This window comes from Hydra vulgaris, chromosome 10 (assembly GCF_038396675.1).
Source record: "Hydra vulgaris chromosome 10, alternate assembly HydraT2T_AEP".
Classification (NCBI taxonomy): domain Eukaryota; kingdom Metazoa; phylum Cnidaria; class Hydrozoa; order Anthoathecata; family Hydridae; genus Hydra; species Hydra vulgaris.
In genome coordinates, this window is record NC_088929.1 from 44310019 (window position 1) to 44322193 (window position 12175).

The 12175-nt window shown below is 30.4% G+C and overlaps 1 protein-coding gene across 2 annotated transcripts in view; it reads right to left on the reverse strand.

Annotated features, from left to right (window-relative positions):
- Positions 1–12175, reverse strand: part of LOC101236610 (mediator of RNA polymerase II transcription subunit 13) — a 69801-nt gene that overhangs the window by 15664 nt on the left and 41962 nt on the right. The window contains exon 11 of one of the 2 annotated variants that reach the window (XM_065808108.1): positions 5983–6951. In XM_065808108.1, the coding sequence (XP_065664180.1) occupies positions 5983–6951 (969 nt within the window). The remainder of the gene's footprint in view (positions 1–5982; positions 6952–12175) is intronic. The other variant, XM_065808109.1, reaches the window with a different exon arrangement.

Here is a 12175-nt window from a genome sequence, read left to right on the forward strand (position 1 = left end):
TTTCGGGATGGAAATATTTTCTTAAGGTTATTTAACTGCATTTCAATTTTTAAATTTGATAATCTATGATTGATTAGCTTTATGAAAATAAATCATTTATTTTATTTATGGTGGAGTTAAGAAAGTGCACAAAATCAAATAAAAGTTGAGTAGTTGCTTAAAATTAATTTTTGTCAGCCATAACAAAAATACTAGAATTTACACATCTATTTATTTACTTTTTATATAGATCTATTTCTTAATAAATTGTTACTTAGTATCTATCTGCAATTAAATAGTCATAAAATAATTTGTTTTTGTAAAATGTTCTATTTCAAAGTTTTAATAATCTGTCATGTCTAACTGTCAGGTCAGGTTGTCCTGCTACTGGTAACATGTAACCCAGTACAATCTGCTTCCTTGTAGGATAAGCTTTTATAAGCAAAGGCTAGGAGATGCCAACTCTGACTTAAAACAGCCCCTGCCTTGGGGCTCTTGGTTGAGTAAAGGCTAGAGATGGTGTCCCAATAAAAATACTCATCTTGGGCAGATGTTAAATGCATCCGACTACTGTCTTGTAGAAGGCCTCCTAGGCAAAGACTTAAGGGGTAAAAAGATTTTATCCGTTGACCAGCCTCGCACCCCTTCATCATCTATTAGGTTGGCACAGATGTATTTTTAATACATTGTTTCCAGTTTAGGATGTTGAATGCTGGATCTTCTTGATTCAATGCATGGGTTTTTCTTGTGTCTCTCTTTTTATGACTAAGCAACCATTATCTCCTAATGAGGGTACAGCTCTTAAACTTAGTTTTATGGTTTTGAGGTTGGCTGGTAGTCAGGTTTCCAGAACTCTGTGGTAGCTCTCAGAGAGGCTGATTCCATCAACAGCTGAAAAATATCAAAGTATTAACAGTGCCATGTTGCACATGAATGGTGTCCCTGTTTGTACTTTTGGTGGGCATTGCCAAGGCCACATTTGGAGCCCTTTGTTACGGCTTAGGGTTTATTAATAGTAATGAGGCAGTTGCTTGGGCTATTAAACAGTGTACTGAGTACTACCTATGCTTTGAGTCAAGTTCTTCAACAAATATAAAAATGAATAAAGTACCAAAAACTAAAAAACACAAAAAAGCAGCATCATCACCAAGTTCTCTAAACCTATCATTCACTAATATTTGTGATTTTCGAAGTAACTTTTCTTCTTTTGAATCTTATCTCTTGCAAAGTTCACCAGACCTACTTGCTTGTTGTGAGACTAATTTGAGCTCAGCTCAGCTGTCTAATTTGAGCTCAGCTCAGCTCAGCTCAGCTGTCTCATATTGCAATCTTAGTGTTGGTGGTTTTCTTCCTTTAATTTGTAAAGATTCCAATAGTCATATGCTCGGCCTGGGCATTTATATTTGTAAGAATTCACCCATTTGTCGTGAAACTAGGTTTGAATCCACAGACTATTCTTTCATGTGCTTTCATTTAGTACCACTTCACTCTATTGCCTTTCGTTTTGTTCTATATCGCTCTCCTTCATCTCGAGACTGCACACTTTTTGATGTTATTTCTGATCAAATTGACCAAGCTCTCTCTCTTTATCCATCAGCCATTATTATTGTTGTTGGTGACCATTCAGTGTAATGCTCATTACACTGAATGGCTTGGTTCTAGCGTCAGTGATTCTGCAGGCATTAAAGCCCACAACTTTTGCCTTTCTCAATCACTAACTCAAACAGTCAACTTTCCAACTCGATTTCCAGACAACCCAAATCATTTACCTTCTCTACTCGACTTATGTCTTGTTTCTGATCCTAGTCAGTGCTCAGTTTCTCCACATTCACTATTAGGTACTTCTGATCACAGTTTGATCTCTCTAAAACTAATCTCATTCTTCTTCATCACCTGAATCCCCCTATTATCGTACCTCTTACAACTACAGTAAAGCTGACTGGGATTCTTTCCGTGATTTTCTTTGTGATGGCCCTTGGGTAGAAATCTTTCGTCTTCCTGTCGACAAATGTGCTTCTTACATAACTTTGTGGATTCAGGCTGGCATGGAATCTTTTGTTCCCTTTTGACCATTTCAGGTCAAGCCTCACTCTCCTCCATGGTTTTCCTCACACTGTGCTGCTGCGATTGCCAATCGAAACCGTTACTTTCATATCTATCAGCAAAACAATACTCCAGAAAACAGACGTCTGTTTATTACTACTAGAAACCATTGTAAAAAGGTTTTGTCTAACACCAAAGCCCGCTATTCTCAGAAATCTTGTATTTCATCACAAAAATTAGGCTCTCGTGACTTCTGGAGAATCTTTAATAGTATTAATAATAAGGGCAAATCTTTAATTATACCTCGCTTGTATGGTTCAGACTTTGTCACCTCACCCAAAGACAAAGCTGAATTGTTTGTTAAGAACTTTTTGTCAATATCATCTCTTGATTCCACTAGTTGCATTCTACCTGATATTGCCAACAGACAGGTTGATCCGTTGCTTGACATTCATATCATTCCAGCTTCTGTATCTAAAGTGATTTCCTGCTTAGACTATTCTACAGCTTGTGGCCCGGACAACATACGTGATATTGTCTGGCAGAAGTGTACTCTGGAGCTTTTTGTCTATACTTTCAAAACTATTCAACAAGTACTTATTAGAGTCTTGTTTTCCAGCCTGCTGGAAAGCAGCATCTGTTATTCCTATCTTCAAAAATTCTGGAGAGCGATCTGATTCGCCTAACTACTGTCCCATTAGTCTTCTTCCTATCATAAGCAAGGTTTTTGAATCTTTAATTAACAAACAAATTCTCATCTTGAATCTAACAAATTACTTTCTGACCATCAATATGGATTTCGATCTTCTCGTTCTACAGCTGATTTGCTAACAATAAGAACGGATAGGTTTTATCGTGCATTAGATGAAGGTGGAGAAGTTAGGCATGCTGGTCATCTTCATAAGCTTTATTTTTATAGTGTATCTGGCAGCATCTTGAAGATTATTGAATCCTTCATTTCCAATCATAGTATAAAAGTTGTCCTTGATGGACAGCACTCTTCTTCTTGTTCTGTAACTTCAGGGGGTTCCTCAAAGTTCTATTTTTGGCCCTATACTTTTTTTAATTTACATTAATGATCTTCCAGATATTCTCACATCTAAGGTGGCATTGTTTGCTGATGATACTACCATTTATTCTTTTTGTGATAAGAAGCCAACACTCTCTGATTGCTCGGAGGAGGCATTTGAGCTTGAAAAGGATCTCACTTCTACTTCAGCATGGGGCTCACAGTGGCTGGTGAACTTCAATACAGATAAAACTCAATTTTTTTCAGTCAATCGTTATCCCAATAATTTAGATCTTCCTATATTTATGAACGGTGATTTACTTGATGAGTCATCCACTCTTCATCTTCTAGGATTAACTCTTACTTCTGATCTTTCTTGAAAACCATATATCAAATCTGTTGCAAAATTAGCAACTGCTAAAGTTTTATCTCTTTATTGAGCTCGACACTTTCTTACTTCAGAATGTATTCTTTATTTCTATAAATCTCAAATCCAGGACGGATCTTCTAATGATGCCCTTTCTCTTTTAGACAAGGTGGAAAAAGGCATTGTAAACATAGTTAAACCTGCTCTTACAGCTAACCTCCAACCATTATCACATCGTCATAATGTTGCTTCTCTTTCTCTTTTCTACAAATACTATAATGAGCACTGCTCTAAAGAGCTAGCATCTCTTAATCTATTAAAATTCATTCTTGTGTTACTTGTCATTCAATTAAGTCTCATTCTTTTTCTGTGACTGTTCCTTTTGTGCTCCAAAACTCTTATTCTTCTAGTTTTTTCCTTCGAACATCAATTCTTTGGAATTCGCTTCTTTCATCTTGCTTTCCTGATTCATATAATTTGCAATCCTTTAGTCGTCTGTCAATCGTTATCTTGCTCTACAATCTTCATCTTTTCTCTTCCAGTAACTTCCAACTTTAATTAGTGGTTGCTTGCAGCCTTGTTGGAAGCGAAGATGTTGAAAAACAAAAAAAAAAACATTTGTTTTTCATAGTAATCTTAAACTAAATGATTAAATACCCCTCCATACTAAATAATTAAATACCCCATTCATACAATTTTAAATTAAACAAAATAAACAAAAATTTTAAATGAAAAAGCGGTATAAAATAACAATAATAAGAAATTATTTTATAGTCATAAAAAAATTTATAGTCAGTAAAAAGATTTTTAAATTTATGTTTACAAAACTCGTTGAAAAAAAACAACTTAGTATTGATGTCAGATTTACATCTGAATAAAATGCATCAATGATTTCCAGAAAACTGTGTTTAAATATTGACTGTCATCCAAATTCACCATTTTGAATCACATAGGCCAGTAGGTTGGTCTCCAAGATTTTCCTAGCTTTTGTTTTAAACTTATTAGAGGTCAACGCTCAACCTTTAGGATCAGTTCAGCAAATTTTCCCCGACAAATGTTTTTGGTGTTTAAAGTATAAGCGAACATTTTAAAACTAGTTTCACTTGCATAAGATTTCCACAACTGCAAGTTAGTTTATAGAAATCTGGTTTGCTGAAGGCAATGCAGATTTATTTTTATTTGTTAATAATATTTATAAGCTAGAATAAGATTGAAAAATATCTTTGCAACCAAAACTTTAATAAATTTCGGGCCTAAATTTAAAAAGGAGTTTGGTATTTTGTATCCAACAAAGAATTTGCTATTTTCGTTATAAAATTTTAAACAATTTATTTTAACTTGAATTTTTCTTAGCGTTTCTCTACAAACACTTGTATTATAAATTCAATTAATCATTGTAAACATTGCTTACAGCAAACCTTATATGCTTTATAAATGAAACCAGTAAAGATATTTTCAAGAACTTTTGGGTCATATCCCAAATTTGGTTTAATTTGGACATTACTAATTGCTTCCTTTCAGTAAAACTTTAACTCATGCTATTTTTTGTTATAGATAACATTAATATCTAAAAATTTAAATGATTTTATTTATCTTCAAGCTCCATTGAATATTTAAGGTTCTTTGTTATATAAAATCTATTTTAAAAGTATTTAAAAATACAGCAGAAAAGCAATGCCATTCAAAACATTTTTTTAAAATAACCCATGTGCATATATATATATATATATATATATATATATATATATATATATATATATATATATATATATATATTTACATATTTACATATATATATATATATATATATATATATATATATATATATATATATATATATATATATATATATATATATATATATATATATATATATATATATATATAAACAAGTAGCTCCCAACTACAGTGAATCTGCCTTAGTGATATACAAACTCTTGCTATACTAAAATTTTTAGTGTACTCACTTAAAACTCTGGAATACCTAAATTTTTTCTCATAAAAAATATACTTTTAAATTTAGATAAAAAAAAAAATAGAGACTAAAAAAAGTTTGAAAGTTAATTTAATGCTCAAGTGCATATATAAAAGAAAAAAATTAAAGTAATAACAAAAAAATATAAAACAATAACAAAAATTGCCTTTTTAAATTAAATCAAATGGTCAACTTTATCTAAGTTGAAAAATTTCTATGAATCATACACATTAAAGCATTTTGAATCATACACATTCTATGAATCATACCCATTAAAGCATAAATGTTTGCAAAAATTTGCAAACATTTTAAAATGAAATATCATTAATGATGTCATTCCAAAATAGCCATTTAAATTTTCAAATAATAAACCATCTTACATTTCAGATTTAGTTTAAAAAATGTAAAACTAAATAAAAAGTTATTTATTAAAATATTAAATAAATAAATATAAACTAAAAGTTGTTTAAGATAATAAATATAGTTATAATTAAAAATATATATATTTATATTTTATTTAAAAAATATAATCATAAGAAAAAATTTATACTCAATCTATAAGAGTGTGATATTAAAATTAAAAATTATTATAAAAAGTTATACAATTACCTCATAAATTGAACTTAGCTCTTTGAAGAATCTTTTAGCACTATCAACAATAAAGTCATTTTCGGGAAGAGCTACAATGTATGCAATATTTCTTTGACCACCAAATGGTTCTAAATACATAACTTGCCAATGACGAGATGCATCAGGAGATATAGATATAGTTTCATTATCATAGTTAAACAAAAGAGGAGATTTGGAAGACATTGACTGCAAGGAACTCTTACTTGACATCTGATACAATTTTTTAAAACATAAAAGACCCTCTGTCTTAGTAGTATCCCATAGAGGTTTTCTAACCGATTTTTGAAGTCCGTATTCAATTAAGCTGATTAATCGTTTAACAAGATTTTTTCGTAATAAAACACTACATTCGCTGCTTGTTTTCACCTCATCACAATTTGAATAGTATTGCGATATTGTTGTTAACATATGGCATATAGAAATTGTTGAAGAAAATTTCTTTAGAAGAATTTTTATCAGGTCTACTGAAAAATCAACTGTTTTATCATTAATATCTTCATTGGAGATTTTATTACTAGGTACAATGTTTGAATATAAATCAGTATTGATTTCAGAATTCCAAGTAACACTTTGGTATGTTTTATAAAGTTCATAAGTTACATTTTGAATAGAAGAATTACTTAAATAATCACTTAAAGTCCAATTTAAAAATGAATCAAATAAAGTTAATATTACAACCAATGATTGGTCTTGCTTGAAATTTAGAGCTATACTTTTTTGATTCGGTAATACTTCAGCTCTTTGTTGATGTGGTGAAAAATTTACTGATGACAAGACTTCATCAGAGCATCTTGATAAAACAGGAGGAGATTGAAAGTTCAATGTTGACTTGTATTTTATATATTTATCAGATAAAGATTTTAGATTTTGACTAGGCAGTGAGACTGGCAGATAAAGTTCCGATATTGGTTCAAAGCAAATCTTAGGAATAAAAAATGAAGGCGAATTCTTAAATAAAGAAAATTATAAATTATTATTATTATTGTCATTATTATTAAAAATAGTAATAATAATAATAATAATATTATTATTAGATACCATATTTAGATATAGTTAACTATTTATTTGGTACAGTATATTTTATATATAGACAAAATAAACTAGATTATTTGCTTATATGCTTACAGTGAAGTTTTTCTAAATACAACAAGAACAAAAAATTAACAATTGATACAATTAAAATAACCATTCCTCTACCCAAAATCCTTTAGGTGACTTCAACTTTAGTTTACCTATTGTTTTTGACCAAGTGTGTCCCTAATTTCAGTCTATGCATTCACACTATTGTTACCATTTCTATATTGTCTGTTTATGGGCTTATGTATTTTATAATACATTTACTCTAGTTGTCAATCAATCAGAATATATACAAAATTTTGCCATTATTATCAACGAGTCATGTACACTAAAGTTATATAATTTACTTATAGTATGTTACATAACCTAATGTTACAGTTCTTACATAATCTTCTTATTTCTAAAGTCTATTTACTATTTATTAGCCAAGTCTTTGAAACTTTAATTAACAAACTTCTTACATCTACTCTTGAGTCTAACAATATACACTCTGACAATCAGATTTCGATCGTTTTGTTTTAGAGCTGACTTGTTAACCATTACAACAGAAAGGTTCTATTGTGCATTAGACAGAAGCAGTGAGCAAGAGCTATTGATCTTGACCTATCAAAGACTTTCAAAGTTTGGCATGTTGAGCTATATATACCTTCTACATAAAGTTTTACATAAGCTTCTACCTTCTATCTAAGCTTAAGTACCTTCTACCTTCTATATAAGTTAAGTACATTCTACATAAACTTACTTCATATGGTATATCTTGGAAAGCTTTTAAAATTGTTAAGCCATTCCTTTATAACCACAGAACTAAAGTAGTCCTTGATGGACAATAACCTACTTCATTTCCAGATTTTCAGCAACTTTTAGTATACCATCTTTGTTTCCCATCTAATGGTCTTCCTGATAATCATATCTTAAAAGTGACTGAAGTTAAAAGTGATAATACTCCAGTTTTGACAAAATGTCATCAGTATTTGATTTCTTAGAACAAGTATCCGGATTTGATCACTTTTCTGTGGCAGCTTGGAGCATCCTCTCATATATGCAATTCATCACAAAGTTAGCATCTGCTATGGCTGCTACTTATTATCATTTTTTTAGTCTTAATACCATGTACTTTGTCTAATACCATGTACTATTTGTCTCCTGATTCCATTCTCTACTTCTACAAATCATTTATTCATCACTGTATGAAATACTGTTGTCATATTTTGTTTCTTTGAAAGATGCCCTTTTTCTTCTTGACAAGTCTAAAAACATAAAGTAGTTGGACCTGCTCCTTTTGTCAAGTTTGAACCAATAATCCACCATCACAAGGTTGCTTTTTTTTTCTATTCTACAAAAGTATCAAATAAACATCATATTTACTATTGTCATAGCTGCTGCTTAAACAATCATCTCTAGTGCCATCAAACTCATTTCTTCAATATTTCATGACTCATCATTCAGCAAAGTGACATCCTTTTATTGCATCTGTCCTTAAATGAATGTCCCTTTAATGCTCTAAAAACTTTTATTATATCTAATCTAGTTACTTTCCTTGCTTTAAAAATCTCACCTCATTTTTCCCTAACTTATGCAGTTTATAGTTTTTTAAGTCTTCTGTCAACTTTTTTTTTCTCTTTAACAACATTCTTTGTTCTCTAGTAACTCTTAACTAAAATAGTAATTGCTTGAAACCGTGAAAATAAGGAGTAAATTAGTTGTACACTTTTTCTAAACTAATTTCATTTAATTTTTGAGAATTTCAGAAATCTAAATATAAAGTTTAATATAAAATTTGATTTCTGCAAGAATTATTTTATCTCCTAAAAGAGATCCCCAAGTGCAGAAACAAGTTGTGTTCATATTAATGAAAATGCTTAAAAAAAACATTTGGGCTAAATTTTTTTGATTAAAATTAAATAATAAATGCATATCAATAAAACTAAAACTGTTGTGGATGGTTGATGCTTGCCTTCTTCATTTCCTAATAATATACGCCACGAGTGCATTAGAAGATCCAGCCCAGATATAAAAGTAATCTATATAACCACAAATGAGAAAACTATGGAGGTAGAAAATATAATCAGGGGTAAGAAAGTGACTAATGCAATAAAGAGTGGCAACATCAGCAGATGCTGTTTCCGCAATGTATGTTAATATATGGTTTTCAAGAGAGGTCAATAGTGAAAGATCTGAAAAGAAGCAAGAAATCCAGTTTGCTGCCTAGATGAATATCAAGATTATTACAATAATAATTGACTAAAAATAATAAAGACTTACTAGAGTCAAAAATGTATCTATACATATATCTATATATATTTACATATATCTATCTATCTATCTATCTATATATATATATATATATATATATATATATATATATCTATATATATATACATATATCTATATATATATCTATATATATATATATATATATATATATATATATATATATATTCTATATATATATATATATATATATTATATATATATATATATATATATATATATATATATATATATATATATATATATATATATATATATATATATATATATATATTTACATTAGAGGTATGACTAAAAATTTTTTTTGACAATTTTTGGTTTCCCATCCACTATGAGTGGAGAAATTACATTTTAAAACTGGAAATACCATTTGAAAGTGTTAAATCTTAAAAAAGTTCACCCCCCTAAGCTGAAAACTGTTTTCTCCCATCTACACTATGAGTCATAAAAAACATGCCACTGAACTTTCTACCATAAATTTGTCAAATTTGGTCTGATGCCTAACAAAATTTCAGGTTTTGTTAAGAATTGAATTGCAGAAAAACATTCGTCTGATGGCGACCCAATTTTAAAAACTGACTGTACACGAACACTCCAAACTTCAACAACAGAAAAATTGTCTGATTTCTTATATAGAAGTTAAAATTAGTTTAAAAATTCTAGGTTGAGACAATAAAAAAGAATTTCAAAAGTAATATTTTATATTAGTCAAGTATTGTTCTTGTTCTCTACTTGAAGAAGACACCATTTTTAAAATCGGTTCACAATGAGCAAAGTTATTGCAATAAGTTCAGTGACATGTTTTTTATGACTCATAGTGTATCTATTGTTAGATACAGTACAGTTTAAGGTATCACAGCTTCAGTTTATTGCTGGTGTGATTTTGCTAAATGTATGCATTCTTATTACATAATCTTTCATATTATATATTATGTTTGTTATCATCACCTGACTTTTGATATTTTATAAACTTCTTTTGATAACCTAAACTCATAAGATTTGTTTATTTGCAGATAATTAAATTTACACTCAAATTATAATTCGACAAGACTATAGTCAAGATGTCTAAAAATATTCTTTCTTCAGATTTGAATAAGAAACTATGGGAATCAAATTTGGTTAGGTTTGAAACAGCCAAGAATTCAAGAAAGTATGCAAAGATTGTTGACAGTCTTGATCAAATGAACAAAATGCCAACAGAACAGCATATCCTGGACAGATTTAAGTGTTTGACTGCAAATGTGAAAAGTAGACAGGAGAGAGTTGTGATAGTGGTCAAAGAAGTAAAAATTTTATGGAAAAAACTGAATCTTCCAATTCAAAAAGGCAAATCTACAGTGGAGAGAAAAATTGAGAATGTACTAAACAAGTATGAAAAAGACAGCAGAAAACCAGGAACGCAAGACTTTACCAACTTGTTCAACGTAACTGATGAAAATGGAGAATGGTTGTGCCAGGAAGATAAAGCCTTCTATAATCTTCAGATGTCAACAAATGGTAGAGCTGGCTACTGCACCACAATTGAAGATACACAAGGAGTTCATCCTAGAAAATTAAAGTTGATTAAGCAAAAAGTCAGTCAAGATACTAAGGATGACTTAAGCAGTAAAGATGAAGAACATTTTAGCACTGAAGAAGAAAAACAAGATTCTGACAGTGGTTCTCAAGATTCAGAGGCTACAACAACATGTAAAAGACAAAAAAATGATTATGCAATAAATTTGGTGACAAAAGCAAAACTGAGTTCAAGAAAGGCACACACAGTCTGCAAAATTCTTGCAAAAGATGGAATTTCTATTCCAACTCCAAGTCAAAGTGGTGTTTACAAAGCTACAATGAAAGCAGGAGAAAAATTAAAAGAACATTTTATTGAAACTCTAAGAAACGAAAACTTGAGCTAGCACTTTGATGGGAAGCACATAAAGAATACAGAGTACGAGGTTGTAGTTCTAAAAAATGAAAATAGAGAAGTTAAACTAGCAGTTCTTGGACTGATCAATGGAAAAGGTGAAACAATATTCAATGGAATAAAAACTGTGCTTGATGAATATAAGCTATGGCATGCAATTAAGTTAATAATTTCTGATACAACCTCTGCAAATACAGGAAAATCTGTTGGGGCAGTCACACTACTACAGAAGCATTTTGTTAAGCTTGGATTAGACAAACCTCTTTATATTGGATGCCAGCATCATGTTCTTGATACATTACTAAAACATGTGATGAAAGATTATTTTGAAGCAGCAACAACCTCGCCTAATCTCAATTATTGGTTCATTAGCAGAATAACAGAAGAGTACCAGCAACTGAAAGCATCTTTTGACAATTCTGGAGATGCTCTGAAGGAAGAAGAAGAAATTGTTTGGAGAGATGATATGACTTTCCTTCATCACTTGATCACTTGTTACAGACAGTTTAAGAAAATAGGATGTTTCCCTAAAGTAAATTTCAGAACTTTGCCAAATATAAGCAATGCAAGATGGAATAGCCAAGCAATCTATGCTTTGCTAGCTTATATTTTACTTCCAGAATTTTGACAGTCAGCCAAAGGTCAGTCATCATGTAACTTTATTAGTGGCACGTGGAGTGACATCTGGTTTTCTGGTCAGGTTTATAATCAGGATAACTACAATAATTTGGCAGCCGTTTGCAAAGATCACTCAAAGGCAGTAAAGACTTTAAGGACTTTTTGGTCGGTTGAGCCGACTCCAATCCCAACTCAAAGGTCAAACATTTGTGCTGAACGTGCAATTAAAGTTTTGCAGGATTTACTTCCATTGTGCAAAAGCATTGAAAAAATTAACATTAAATTTCTTTTGACAAA